The sequence below is a fragment of the Motacilla alba genome, chromosome 1 (assembly GCF_015832195.1).
Source record: "Motacilla alba alba isolate MOTALB_02 chromosome 1, Motacilla_alba_V1.0_pri, whole genome shotgun sequence".
NCBI classification, from domain to species: Eukaryota; Metazoa; Chordata; class Aves; order Passeriformes; family Motacillidae; genus Motacilla; species Motacilla alba.
In genome coordinates, this window is record NC_052016.1 from 64,601,751 (window position 1) to 64,617,620 (window position 15,870).

The 15,870-nt window shown below is 38.0% G+C and overlaps 1 protein-coding gene across 10 annotated transcripts in view; it reads left to right on the forward strand.

The window, feature by feature from the left end:
- Nucleotides 1–15,870, forward strand: part of ENOX1 (ecto-NOX disulfide-thiol exchanger 1) — a 353,080-nt gene that overhangs the window by 274,966 nt on the left and 62,244 nt on the right. For all 10 annotated transcript variants that reach the window (XM_038138455.1, XM_038138516.1, XM_038138544.1 and 7 more), the window contains 2 exons: nucleotides 11,800–11,906; nucleotides 15,187–15,304. In XM_038138455.1, coding sequence (XP_037994383.1) covers nucleotides 11,800–11,906; nucleotides 15,187–15,304 — 225 coding nt within the window. The remainder of the gene's footprint in view (nucleotides 1–11,799; nucleotides 11,907–15,186; nucleotides 15,305–15,870) is intronic.

The following is a 15,870-nucleotide window of genomic DNA, read 5'->3' on the forward strand; positions in this document are numbered from 1 at the left end:
TACAAAAACAGAAATAGCTCTGGCTTCAAAGTGTGAGTTTCCTAGTGCCACAGTAACAGCAGAGTCTGGAAGCAGAATGTTTCTGACAGATCTGGCCTAGGAGGACAAGGTCAGCAAAAAGCATCCTCAGGGAAAGGTGTTGCACTGTAGATTTTATAAGAACAAGTTTTACGAGCTTTCCATATGTTCCCCATTGTTTATTTTATAAACATCATGAACATTGACCATTATTAGCATTAATATGTCTTATTAAAATTCCTTGCAAACTTGCTGCGAACAGATGGATAATGTTTTTCCTTTACACATATATATGCCTAAGATTGCTAAGCATGAAGACTCTGAAATGAGCTTCCCTTTTTCAAGGAAATTTAACTTGATCTGTATTTGAATTGCTCTGAGAAATGCTTTTTGTGCATCTTTTTCCATTGCTGTTCCACAGTCCTGCATAATTGGTTACAATATGCCAGCTGCTTTATGAAGAAAAATTTGAAAATATGAGATGTCCAAAATAGGTGTGTGTGTGGCCTGTAAAATTCTGCAGACTGACAGAAACCCACTTCTGCTTTTCGGCAGTAAGGATCCAAAAGTCTAGTGTGATGCTACAGCTGTGTGGCCATTTGAAATAAACATTACAGTATTTTAAAAATATCATATGGCAGTCCTCTCTCATGAACTAGGTCAGATGTCAACTTGGAGCTGACCATTCTGGGCTTTCTTCTCTAGTCAGAAGAGAAAAATAAGAATCTCCATGGAATGAGTCATCAAACTGACCTCATGGTGCTCTTCCAGTGAAATGAATCATCCCTTGGATATGCCATTTTTTCTCTGCTGCCCATAGAGGATTCACAGGGGGCCTAGTTCTGAACCAGATGTCCCACTTTTCTCATGCCTTGTTCAGAGCAGAATAATCCCACTTATTGTGTACAGAATTGATACAGACGGGTGTAACATAAGGGAAGAACTTGGATTTAGATAAAAATGCCAGCAATTAATGTTATGGAGAGTGAAAAAGAAATAAAATTGGCTTCAAGTGCACTCACCTGGAACACACACACTCCCACACATACACACACACAGTCTTGGTGGGTTTCAGCAGAAAATACTTTCTTATTAATGAGGATTACTGTGACCAGAACATTTCATCTTATGGCCTAACTAATAAAGAAGTACAGGCGTTGAAATCCCTGCTACACATTTGTGCCTGGAGGTATTTAGGAGATTACTGAGCAGATTACCCCTAAAAATTTGGGTCAATTGCTCAGCACGTGAATTAATTACCTCATCAAGGTACTTGTGCCAGGATAATCTGTGAAATAAAGTGTATTACTGTTGTCACACCACTAATTTATAGCACCTGATTTAAGTGCTACAGGGACTCTTAGCCTTGGTATGGTGCTTCTTCAATTATTTAAGGGATAAAGAGTGAAAAATGTCCACTTCCTTCTTTTTATTAGATTACTTGATTTTTTTAGATTTGAATTTGTGCTTAAAGTATGGATTGTTTTCAAGGATTTTGGATAGGTCTGTCTTTGTGGTTTCACATTTACTTCCACAGCTTAGATACATGTGACACTGCCCCTTGACTTTCTATTCATCTCTGCTTTGTTTCCTCCCAAACCACCTGTTCAGTGTAAGGTTTACAGATGTTGATCCTCATGTTTAAGGAAAATGGAGGCCCTAGAGATATCCCTGTTGGGCTGTTGGTGTTTCTTTAGACTGCACCAAAGCTGCCATTTCATCCTCTGACTCTCTTCTCCATTCGCTGTAAACTTTGCCTACCTCTTACTGAGTTTTCTGACTATTTAATGCAGTCTCCCTTGACAACACTGAAAAAGGTACCTCCAGGTGAATAATATTTCCATATCAAAAATTAATTTGATATCTAAAGAGTAAGACACAGAAGGTGGTGAAAGTGTCCCAGTATACAGGTTCATAGGTTATACACACAGTGTAATGAAGTCCCCTATGGCTGGTTACTGACCAGATTGTGACACTCCATCTGTTGGTCATTTTTGTCCATTTTTCTAAAGAACTAATGGGCTTAGTGGATTCTGAAACCAGGTCCCCATCAGAGTCTATGAATCAGTCTTTTGTGTGCCTCTGGAGAAACAGTGGGAAAGTGGTTTTTTTTATCATAGAGCCCCCTGCCAGATTTCTTCACTTGGAGTCATAGAATCAGTAAGGTTGGAAAAGACCTCCAAGATCATTTGAGCCCAGCCTTTGAATGAGCACCACCATACCAAATAAACCATAGCACCAAGTGCCATGTCCAGTCATTTCTCAAACACTTCCAGGAAAGGTACCTTCACCCTGGATAACCTGTTCCAATAGTTAACCACCCTGTCAGTGAAAAAATTCTCCCTGATGTTCAGTATGAGCCTGAACAAGGGGGAATGGCTTTGAATTGAAAGGGGACTGGTTTAGATTAGATATCAGGAAGAAACGTAGTGTGAGAGTGGTGAGACACTGGCAGAGGTTGCCCAGAGAAGCTGTGGATGCCCCATTCCTGGCAGTGTTCAAGGCCAGGCTGGATGGAGCTTTGACCAGCTTTTTTGGAGCTGGTCTAGTGGAAGGTGTCCCTGCCCATGGCAGGAGGTTGAAATCAGATGATCTTTAAGATCCATTCCAAGCCAAACCATTCTATGATTCTATGGATTATGAGATTATGCAGTTTACCCGCTTTGCCTGTTGCTAAGCATCTCGACCCCTATTTGTGAAACCGGAAGTGAAGCCTGATTCAACTTTGAGCTGATTCAGTAGGCCTGTCCATTTAGGAAGAATCAAAGGTTTGGGGAGAAGGCTGTCTGTCATGTACCCCATTTTTGGACTCTCACAATTGTCACCTCGAGTTTTCCTTTCCTTTCTACTAAAGGACTCCGATGGTATATTAGATTACATCAAATAGTTTTTAAAAAAAAATATTTATTTTTAGCTAGTACGTATCTGATATGAATTACACCCCTATCCAAATGAAAAAAAAAAAAAAGTATTTAAATAATTCTGAAGGGAAAAGCATTCTCAATAGACTGAATAAAATTCTCCTCCTTTCATGTTTCTTCATTTTCATTCCCTGATCTCCCTGGATATGATTTAATCTGTTTTAACATTATCAATGCCTTCACAGATAGAATCTGTTTTGTTTTCCTCTTTACAGGTTCACTTCAGAAGTTGCTCTCTTGCTTTAGAAAGATAGAATTTACATTGATATAATGATGATTGCTAAAATCACTCTCATCTGATTTCCTTTAAATTCCATACTTCAGTACTTTCTCCCAAAAATCCTTCCAATTTTTAGTATTCTCAGTACCAAAAATGAAGCCAGTTTCATTACAGATATTAAAAGCATGCTGGTTAAAATTCTCTTAGCAGTCAGACTTTTAATATACAATCTTGCTTTCCAGAGTATTCTTTGAATTGCTCCCCATTAATAACAACTTTTAAAATGATTTTCCTGCTCTTTAATTGTCCAGTCTTACAGTCTTTCTTTCATTTGCCACTGACTAATTCAAAAATATTAGCTTACTTTATGTGCAATTTTCAGGTCATCATTAAGCTCTTTGTGAAAGAGATTGAGTCATATAATGTGTTTTTACAGTGCAGCCCAGTTCTCAGTTGGTGTCATAGAATGCCACTATAATACAAACATTAATCATTCATGTCATTAGTTGCCACTATTACTTTCTACCTTGATGCATTTCTAAAAAAGAAAAAAAATATTTATGAAATAACCTCTGCAATCCATCCAGTTCCTTTTGTTAGCTCATTTAGTCAGTGTGCTCTTGGCTTGTTTCTATACTGATAATTTGTCCAGTAAAGCTCAGCTGGAAGTCTTTATTCTTTTTTCAGTTGTCCTTCTATAGATGAGATTTTCTATCTCATATACACATGTTCCCAAAAGCATTTCTATACAGGATGCTCTGGCAGTGGCAGAGAATAGAGATGAAAGACACCATTTTTATTTTACCTTGCGTTCTTGTAGTTCCTCTCTTTCTTTTGGCAGTTTAACCCTTTGTGGTTGTAATTTATAGTATTTTGCATAGCTTATTCTTCTCTGTTTCGTTTTCTTTGAATTTCTGCATTCCTTCCATTGTCTGTAGCTTTCACTCCACCTAAAGTCAATACAAATCTTGGTATCGATTGAAGCATGGACAGAATTTCAACAGAAGCTCTTCTGTTATTTTTAAGAGGGTGTGTTTGTTTTTTTTTATTTTTTTTTTATTGTAGTTCATTAAAATTCATGGTATTTTGCAGAAAAATAAAAGCACTGCCTTCCAAAAGATTTCAGTCTATTTTGACAACTTGTGCCACTTGTCTGGAATCTGCATTTCTCCTTGATGATGACACAAGGTTCAAGGCAAAGAAGCATGTGCTTTAATCACGTGGAAATCTGTATTTGACTTGCCTTGCTGAGTAGAGACAGGGGTAAGGGCCTGATGCATCACAGAACTGAGCTGTAAATGTTCTGTGGAAATAAAGGATGAGGGAAGGGTCATTAGGCAAAGAAGGAAAGGTGGTTTTGCCCAAAAGGATGAGTTGGCTGTGCATGCCATGTGGTCTGCACATCTAAAGCTGTTCAGACTGCTTATAAATGATTGAATAAACCTTATAAATATGAATAATCCTATGCAACTAGGAGTGATTGAAATACTTGTCCCTTCAGTGTGTGCTAGTCATGCTTCATGTCAAATCACTGAATTTTCCATAAATGGTGTAGTTTGTGATGATGACAGAGATATTATGGGGCAAGAAAAGACTTTTCAAAAGGGATAGACTATGTGAGAAAAAGATGGACACACACAGAAGGAGCAAAAATACAGAAGGAAGAAGCCATGGCAGGCAAGAGAACATAAGGTATGGCAGCAGATGGAGAAGTAAATTTCACACCTGAAGTATGTGAGACAATTTTTTGCTTTGATTGCCAGCAGTCTATGGCTGTTGAAACCTGCTCATCCACATCTTGATCCTTTTTCTTCAGCAAAAGAAACCATATTATGTCCCCCCAAAAATAGTCCTGCTGATCTCCTAGGAATATTTTAATCTACAAGATTCCTGCATAATTATTACTTCACTTTATGGGACCTGTGATGGATTAATGTAATTTATCATGTTTCTACATTGCAGTTCCCTGGGAGTTCTCTTTTCGGACAGATTTACCAAAAATGGTGGTTCCCACTTTTGCTATTTTTAAATCTGAGAACTGAAAAGAAAGCTGAGCCTAACAATAAATAAAAGAAAGAATAGCTAATGAACTGCAATACTTTGGGAATAGTTTATAATCTTGTCAAGCTGACAAAGAAAGCAGCATTCACTTCACCTTCCTTTGAGTAGGTGGGGGGCAGATGAGGTTTTCCTAGGTTTTTTTTCCGGTTGTCAACACAAGGTCCATGAAGTCCATTCCATAATGTAAGGTGGTGGCGTTGAAAGAGCAGGTACTGCACATTTGTACTTGCCCTCCTGTGTTGTGCTGGTCTGATGTCAGGCTCCTGTTTGTTGAGAAATGACATGAAGGTGAAGTGGTCTTGTTGAGTCCAAGTGATTTATCATGTGGCGCAGTGCCAGCTCTTGCAGTTACACCAAGCTGTCAGTTTCTTTGTTGTAAATTAAACCACGGTTTCATAACCTAAAAGATTTTCAAAGCTTAAGTTGTAGACAGATTTTCTAGCAATACCTTGCAGGGCAAACTGGGGTCTCTTTAATTAAATTGTATTTTTTTTTTTATTTCAAAGTTTAACAGGGAGCATTCTATTTCTAGAACTATCAATTGTTGATATGCATGCCTCAGACAAGTTACTGCTCAGGTTTTAGTATGAAACCTGTAAATTGGGCACTTTTAGTATCCCCATACTGCTCCCTCTTCCACTGTTTCCTACTGGGTTTCTTGGCTAAAAGAAAGAGAAAGGAAAACAATGGTTGCTGACACAGGGGTTTGATATTCTTACAAGACATGGGGTTATAGTAAATGTTGTGGTATAAATACTTTTTTTAAATTATTTGTCTATGTGGAAGGATCTTGTTATTGTATTAGAAAGAAGTGTTTCTTCCTGCATCACCCAGTATAGTATAGACTATTAGCATAGACTATATAGTATAGACTATTGACATTCACTCAGCCTCTTAATAACCCACGCAAGCAGATTGACTGGGGCCAGATGGAACAGAAAGAGGGACCAAGCATGAACCCAGACACACACCCTGCTGGTCTCAAATGCTGTAGACCTAGTCAAAGGGAAATGTAGAAATAATTTAGAGAAAGGACATTCTTTCTAGTATTCAGGTAGGTGAGACAGGGTAGGAGGAAAGCATCCTTCTTCCTCTGGTAAGTCTTGTAATTGCTGTCTGCACTGCTGAGACCTCTGTACCAGGATGAGAGCAGAAAAGGTGAGACTGCTGGTAAAGGATGACCCCCCTGACTCTGTCTGCAGGATTAAATTAAGCTGAGCTAGGGCAGGCTGGCCCATACTGTTCAGCTGTTAGAAAGTTGTTGCTCTGGGTCAGGTAGTGTTTTCCCACAAAATGTGATACAGTTTAGAGTTTGATGCAGGCCAAGTAATTTCCCAGAAAAGCATCTTTTTGGGAAGAGAGAAGCGCTGTTGCTGCAAGGACCCTCAGCATGTTGTGCCCACTGGTTTCAGGGAACAAGAATGGTCCCTGGTTGGTTTTGATTGCTAGGACAGATGTAGTTATTGGTGGAAGGGCAGGTTGAGAAATGGCATTCTTGCAAGCTGGCCGCCCACACAGCAAAATGATTTGCGAGATAAATCACTGCAGATTCTCTCGGTCTGTCCCAAAAGGTGGAATTTGGGGATATAATAGTGAAGTCCTATGGTTTTCTCCTTTGTCACTCTATGTCTTAACACCTTGTCTTAAGGAACCTACAGGCATCTGGGCAGCACGCAGACCAAATTTCTCTGATGGAGTTGCAGATAACTGTGAATTTTAAAAAAAATTTTTAAAAAACACAGCCAAACACAAAACCCCAACAAAACCAAAAACAAAGCGGAGTGGCAGATGAGGTATTTTGCACAGCTGTCAAAACTTGTATCTTCATTAAACAAATCTATAATGGCTTTTGCTTATGTATCCAGCTGTGGTGTGCTTTACTTTAGGACCCATCCCTTGCATTATCTGCAGTCTTCCCCAGGGTGATATTCCCAACTCCTATGTTTTTTCTCTGCTAGTCAAAGGCAATCACATCTGTTTCTCCGTCTGTGGCATGTGAATTGAGTAACAGGGAGACACTGCAGGTTTTCAGCTCTAAAAGTGAGAAAGGCAAATTCTTTTTTTTGAAAGTAAGCAGTACCATAACCAAAAGAATGAGTGTTTGGCTCAAATTAATTAAAATAATACATTTCATTAGTCTGCAATCTGTCTGCCATTTCTCTTACCCATGTCACATGTCATTTACCTATGCACAATTTTAGCCTTGCACTTAATGCTAAGTTCTGTTCATCTCATTACCAAATGCCTTTCAGGACTGTTGCCAAAAATATTCTCTTCCCTATCCAAAACTGACCTGGAGACTCTAATTCATTCACTACAGCATCTAGCCTTGACTACTGTAATTCCTTGGTTTGCTGGGCTTGGAGCCAAATCGATTGGCAGGCTGCAGCTTAGTCAGAATTCAGCAACAGGGCTTCTGACCCAAACCACGCCAACTCTATATCCTCCCTGTGCTGTGACTCTATATTTGAAAAGCGTGTTATACATTTACTGTAACAGTTTCCTTTACACTGTAATTTTATGGGTTGAATTTTTCTTTTACCCTTCATGTCAACTGTCACAGTCTTACAGAATTTTTCTGTGCTAAATTGCCATATATTCTACTCTGACACTTGCAGTAATTTAGTGCAAAGCCCTTTTCATCCTGTGTCCTTAATTGGTGGAATTTGGAGTAAAATTCTACATGAAATCCGATTATTTTATCTGCCAGCCAAGACTTTTGTTTTTATTCTAGCACTTTTTGTTTGTTTGTTTCTACTTTGATTCTTTTTCTATTCTAAATTATATATATTATAATAAATAGTATAAAATAATATGCATGGCAGCTTATGATGTAATAAGCAAAGGAAAAATTGAGTACTTCTTAACTCCTGTACCCAGAGATAAATTTCAGCCTTCACTCAATCATGTATGTAAAATAGACTGCTTGATAAATGTAATGCAGAGTAAAAGTATTCTCTCCACCTCTTAACCTGCGGATGAGGCTACACTTTGGTTCTCATTGATTTCTGTTTTTCTTTGGTACTTCAAGTTTCAAATATCCTCTGTCAAATACTTTCTTGCCCTGGAGATATTCTGGTTTTCCATTTAATACAATCTTCTATGCAACTTCCACAGGCACTGTTTAAGGGATTTTTGCTGTTTTTTCTAGTTTTTATGGTTGCTTTTACATTTATACTTGATAGCAATACTTTTTCCAGGTAGCATTGTTTATGGCAGCAGAAACCGAGTCTTAAACTTGCTGTTAATATACTTACTATGAGCTGGCACCTCTAATAAAGTGTATTGCACTGGCATATCACTCTACGCTTAGTTATTTGGGTCCTTCTGGTCATTCATAACAGAGCAGAAAAACAATTAGATAATAATCCTTTGTCTGAAATATGCCATGTAAATTAGCAACCCCAGAATAAGTCATTAGGAAAGATGCAATTACATACATCCTGTAAGCTATATTGATGGGAAAAACATGACATGTTATAGACCCTTCCAGAACAATGTGGTTTTTTAAATCCTGATTTAGTAAGGAAATAGCATTGCATATGGTCAATGAAAATTTGATATAGCATAGAACTCACTAACAGATGTTTGACAATGAATATTTCATGTCACTTAATAATTCTACTTACCAGTCACAGTTGACACTACAGTGCATTCTGGAGTTCAAGGTGCCTTGGAGAGATAGATATGACCTGTTGTATAGTTTTGGAAATTTCTTCCTGGAGATCAGAAATTATCTGAAAACCATGGTCAGCAGTGAGACTCAGATTATGAAGGTATCAGCCCAAAATATGGGGCCTCTCTTTGGCCGAGTTTTACCCAGACACAGACAAAAAATGAGCTGACTAGGGAGTTACTCAGCTAATATAAACCTTTCATGGCTTCTCCTTAGGGGTGAATCTACCATCCCTATGGGCTGTGTGCTGCTGGATCACTTACCCATACAAATTTGATCCTGATTAGGAGTGGGTACATCATGTCTTGCCCTCCAATTTCACAGAGTACAAGCATTATGCCAGCTTCAGGCTTCCAGGGTACTTATGGGAAAACAAATGAGTCTTGGTGCAACAAGAACAACTGTGGCAGAGCAGGTTTACATTGAATTGCCATCTCATAGCACATGAATGCAGGATTTTGGTGCAGTACAAAAAGATGTGGAGGCACTTCCCTGTACTGTCAAACCATGGCCTTGGCTGCTGTTTAGCTCTAATGTAATTCTTGGAGGCCTTTTATGGTGGAATTTGCAAAGCTTCATAGCCTAGATCGCTGTGAATATTGAAATTGCTGTACATACATTGACACTTTGTTTGAATAGAGCACTGGTATGTTGGTCCTTGATACATACTAATTTAGTATTCTCCTCTGCATCTTCCTTTTTATTATCCCTTGCTACCTGTTTCATAAAGTTTTTTTAAAATGCCTTGATTTTTAGCATGTTGTAGTCATACTATCCTACCTCTTGTCACTTTTTTAATTCCAAAAAGTTAGGTAAGTGAAGATCCTTTTAGTTTTCACTTTGTCTACTGCAGTTATACAAGAAGAAGCTATAGCGTCTTCCTAGCTTGTGTTTCCATTGAGAAAAGTTGCTGAAATGATCAGATAATGACTTCTGATAAATCTTAGCACCTGTTCATATAATGAAAATTAAACACTCTAAAGTTCAAATGTTTTTCAAAATTCAGATGATCTTATTAATACTTATTAGGGGAAAATGGCAAACCAGCTCTTCCTCATATCTTTGTGAATCTTTTCTACTTGAATTTCCACTTGCAAACTGAAAACAGATTGTTAATTAAGCAAAATTTTCTGAGCACCTGGGTCATCAACAGAATGACAGAAATTAAATTCTAGCCTCAATTTCTATATACATAATAATAGAGTGTTTTACCATTTTCATTCTTTTCAAATTAATTGAAAAAATATACACAGCATTACTTCCTTGATACATCCACTCTTTAGTTTAAGCAAGTTCTAATGGGCTGAAATTATCACATCTACCTTTAAAAGTTGAATGGATTACAAATGGATAAGATCATCACTGTAGGTCTGAAAGACTTTCTTTATTGTAAACTACCTATACGTATTCATTTTAAAAGAAAATGAACTACAATTATTTTCTATGACTTTAGAAGGTAATTAATCACCCCTGAAAGAAAAACTTCTATTCAAAATGTTGTAATTTTCTGGAATCTGAAAGCAGCCTTCAAAAGCAGTAAAAAAACAGAGAATAGAAAAAATGTGCGCAAATGAGAGAGATTAACTTTCCATTCTAGAGGTGAAAGATACTGCTTCAGTAGGTGAGCTCACCATTTTAGGAAGGGTAGGTTGCTATGTATTATAAGATTCTCTACATCTCTGACTTAAGGGAAGAGTGAGAGAAGCTCTAGATCAGCAAGGTAAGGGACCAGGGCAGAGGGTCATATAGCACTCCCACCACCACTTTTCAGTGAGAGGAGTAAGAAGTGCTGCAAGCTGCAACTTGGTAAAGAAAGGACATTGTTCCCACCCAGGAATCTGAAGAGATAGATAGCAAAGAAGCTTGTCAAAGAGTTGAAGTGTTTTCCATTTTGACTTCATAGGTTGGCACAGCTGCTCATTCATGAGCACAGCCAAGGTTGTTTGTAAAAAATTTGGATGTATTGGTGTTTTCTTCAGTTAATTGTGCGGGGATGAAGGCGACTTACATCTTGGCCAAATCATTTTTGGGCAGGTCACTGTTGTGGAAGGACAATTTTACTTGTAACTGAAGTGGAGGGAAAATCAAAGAGTGTTGAGAGAAAAGCTTTCTCAACTGATGAGATGAGATGAATAGCTAAAAACTTGAGGATCTTAATTATCCTAGAAAACTGATCGAAATATTGACGTTTGGCTTCAGAACAAATTCATTAGAGTTGAATGAGGGAAGCCCATTTCACATCTATTCTTCAACTTGTATGAAAGAAAAAAGTGTCTGTTCATGTAAGTAACCATACATAGGCCGTGGAGACTGCTCTGATCTACCACAGGTGAGCCCTTTGATACAGAGTGGACGAGAAGCAGCAGCTGCAGCCACAGAGTGCAGGGTTTGATGTACCTGCAGGTAGAAAGTTTAGCCTCTTCCAGGTAGAAGGTTTAGCCCTTCCCACTTGATGACAAGTTCCCACTATCCCTTCAAGGCAGAGCCTGCCTGCCCTCCACGCTTCTGTCCATGCAGCCCGTTCGTCTGTACGCCGCTGCCACGGGAAAACACGTGTCAGGTGGATGTCTCGAGGGTCATTTCTGTGGTCACACACCTATTGCTACACACTGTGTGTGTGCCAGCACAGGGAGTGGTAGCAGACATCACGGGGAAGCAACTGCATGCCTGGTTCTTGGTGCATAGTTAAGAGTTGTGTAGACTAAAGTTATGGAGACAGACTTGAAGGGAGACATCTCCAACATTGATACAATGTAAGTACGAAAGACACGTCATTGGATGGATATTGATGATGTTGTTTCAGTAATGACATCATCCATAGACTCCTAGTGTCTTTGCTTTGCTTCTCTATAGTGATCACAACATAAATTGCTTGTCTTGTTTGACTTCCTTGTTCACCAAAGTTGAGCAGATTGTCGCCGTTTTCAACGCTTCTACCAGACAAAAAGCTTGGGACCATTTCTCGAAAGCCCAGCGAAAGAACATAGACATTTGGCGAAAGCATTCTGAGGTTGGTGATTTTATTTTTACTTTCTATCCATCATCTCACAGCTGGATTGACACAGAACGAGTGTGATTGTAGCTGGACATAGTGTATTTGGCAATATTTACAGCTACCATTTTAGCTGTTAATCAACTGGCCGTTTGCAGTCTCGTCTACAGTATGAATTGCTCCCATTCCTCTCATTATGGTAATAGCCGTTAAATAACATGAAGACAGGGAGCAATGTGTTTTTATTTTTCATGCAAAATTTGGGAAATCATTAGAAGATTATGTTTACTATCTAAAATAATGAACTGACATAGTGAAATTAGGAACAATATTTTCAAATAAGAAATTTAGGAGTCATCGTGATCTGTTTTTAAAAGAAGAATTCTGTGGCAAAGATTTTTTTTTCACTGTGCCATCTTATGGTCATTATAAGATGACTTTGAGTGAAAATAAAATAAAAAATTTCTTTCCTAAATAATGACTTAAGAATATTAAGTCCGTAACTGTGACCTATTCCTTCCCATTTGTTCTATGTTTATCTTTAAAAAAAGTAGATACATCACTTGTGTTGATTCTAAGTATTATGCTTGCAAAGAAACCAGTATAAATGTAATCATACAACCACACAGAGTCAGCAGTGTGGGACCATGCATGTGTGACTGTCATAAGCATGAGCAGAGGAAATGGGATTCTAACTCCCCTTGCTGTGAGTGGCAGCAAAGGAAGTGCTAGACCTCATCCTGTGTTTTGGTCATCCAGCTTTCGATTTTAATTCAGTATATACGCTATGAGCCTGTATTTTAAAAAGTAAGTACCGCTGTCTTTGTTTTCTTTCTTTCTTTCTTCTTCCTTTTTTTTTTGGTAATTTTAATATGAGCAATTTACATACACTTGGTTTACCGCCATGTGGTACAGTGTGTTGATTGTTACTATCACAGTCCTCTAAATGATTTTGCTCTGTCTCAGAATAAAAACTTTAGAAGGTAAGGTGCACTTATTTAATTATTTTGTAGTACACTTGTAAAATAAGTGTTGTACACTTAGTTTGAGAAACATTGAAGTGCTGTGATATAAATCATCTGGATAACATTTTAAGTGTCCATTAACTAATGCTAAATTACAGTTGAATACCAATGGCACTAAATGTAACATCTACATGAATACCAAATGAATACTTTATTATCAGTGCTATTATGGTGAATACAAAACTACTTCAATAATGGGACACTTAAAATAAAATGTTAGCATAATTTATTAGTACAAACTGTATTTTGCATTTTGTTCACAAATATTTCATATACATTGTGGATAATGCCTTTGTTCAATGGAAAGTTGGGAAGTTGGGGATTGATCTTTGTCTTATCTTTTAGAGAAATATGAAAATATTATTTGCTAGTAGATTATTTTAATTATATTAAGATCATCCCTTCTTAAACTAACTTTCTCTAAAGGGATGTGGTGTGTCATTCATTTGCTGGTTTCTAAATGTTTAATAAACTGAAATGTGTAAGAGTTGGACTTTCCAGAAATGTTAATTCTCACTTATTTTTTTTTAAAAATTACTGCCTTTTGATTTTAAGAGGACAACAACTAAAACAATTCAAAATTATGTAAAGCATCTAGTTAAACCAAAATATTTTGGAAATGCCTGTTTTTCAGATATGAAATGTGATGGAAATAAACCAAATGGTATATTTTATTTAAATTGTATCTTCTAACCATGATATTATGTGCTGATTTGTTGAATTCCTTGATCACCTTCCAGTTTTTTCCTGAATTTAGAAAAGCTTTGCTAGAAACCCAAGGCAAAGAAAAGACTCATACACATAGACACTCTCCATAGAAAATCATTGACTTTGCTGATAATGTAGACACTGATGCATCAAGGACATTTGTCCACTAATGAGGGAGTAAGTGTAAGAGGATGTCTGCTCATATATGCAGTATCCTTGCCCAGGAAAATGTGCAGGGGGCCTTTTCCACTAAGGAATTCAGAAATGGCTTGCCAGTTTCTTCCAGACATGCTTCTGATTTCATTTGACACTGGTTGACAATTTAGCCTTTTAATATTTTTTTTAATTTGAAATTATTCCCCTGTGAAACACCCACTAATTAGGTTCCTCGCCTTTTCTGGGATTAATGAGGACAGATACATTTTTCAGAATATTTGAGATCTGCCGATGAACCAAGAGTACAGCTAAAGAGAAACGCCTTCTCTTTTTTTCACGCAGCCCCTCTCTGACAGATTATTGTTAATTGCACAGAGCTGTTGTTGGACTCCTCAATGCTGTCTCCTCCTTCCACACGACTCTCCCTTGTTTCAAAGATTTCAAACCTCCTCTTTGGGAATTAAGCTCTTTGTTGGCAGAAAAATTAGCTGTCTGCGGGTGGACAAAGCCTACACTAATCACAGTGCAGCATCCCCATGTTACACCTGACAGGATTATTAGGACAAAATAGAGTCCTCTCAATCTTCTCAGTGCTGCCATTAAAAAGGCAGCCGCTACACCCGCGCCAGCTTTTCCACCCAGAACAAAGACCGTCTAGACTCCTACAAAGCCCGCGTGCCGGCTGATCCTTTTCCTGGGGACATGTGCAGGGGCTGCCTGCCTGCCCTTGCCGCGGTCACCCGGAGACCGAGCTGTCCCTGCTGCCACTCGTCTTGGATCAAGATGCAAGGATTTTCAGGCCAGCGTTGTGGGACTGGGTCTTTTAAATCCAAGGCAATCTGGGCATAGGGACAGAGGGTGAGATTCCTTTGACCAGCATTAGGCACTTACAAATAACACAGCTCTTCATCTGCACTGTCTGCACCCTGCTCCCTTTGCAATCAGCAGAGAGAATGAGGCACTTTAAGGGTGCCTTTCACTTAATACAACTTTGTATGTTGGAGACACCTACATTTGACCAAATGAATTGTATCCCAAGTGGCAGAGGGAAGCAAGAATTAGCTATCCCTTAAGCAAGCTGACAATCTCTTTATCAGTCTGCTTTATACACCAGTTTTAAGTATTATCCCTGCTGTTAAAACTTTTCCTATGTTTAGCAGGCCTAAAGATAACAGGGAAAGTCACTTTTTCTTTTGTTTTCCCTGAGTGTTACCTTTGATAAACTCAGTTCTTTCACAGGAATAATTCCCTGTGCTTCTGTTTTTTATAAATATTCATACACAAATAAATATGATTACAATGATAAATGATGTATAATTAAAATCAGATCAGTATTAAAAACAGATACTAAATAATGCATAATAACTTTATGGAAGTTAATACTGACAAAAGCTAATTTTGGCTTTTAGGAGCTCCGAAATGCTCACAGTGAACAGCTCATGGGAATCCGCCGGGAAGAGGAGATGGAAATGTCTGATGATGACAGTGGTGACAATCCCAGTAAAAAGCTGAGAGTAGATGATTCAGGTAAGTACATGCAAGTGTTGTTTTAGTAAAAGCAAACAAAAACTTATATATGAGAAGTGACATTTCAATACCTGATTATATAAGACAGAATCTTATTTTAAACCCTCATAAATTAGTTATTTGAATGATGCAAGCTGTCTCTAGGAGATGTCTGTCACCTGCTATGTTCTATAATGATGAAAATTCTCCAGTTGTGCCCTTGGCTGGAAGCATTATGTTTCCTTACTGCACTCTCTGCAGCTTTGCATGACAGCATTTCATTCTGTGGTAGAAATAATGTTTTATTATGAGACCAGTTCAAGTTATGCTTTGGTCAATATTTTCTAAGCTGTACCTTTCTTTCAACAAAGACATAATAATCTCCAATCTCTATAAGAAATAGCATTTTAACAATGGGGCTTTTTTGGTTGCCTACTGCCCTTATAAGGGTACCTATTTCACAGTATGGTACTGCATTCTGCATGAATTAGACACTCATTAGATGGCTATCATGAGTCCAAGAACAAGGGTGCATGTAATGTGAGTAAGAAAAACAGCTTTTTCAGCCTTCTACAAATACTCTGCTA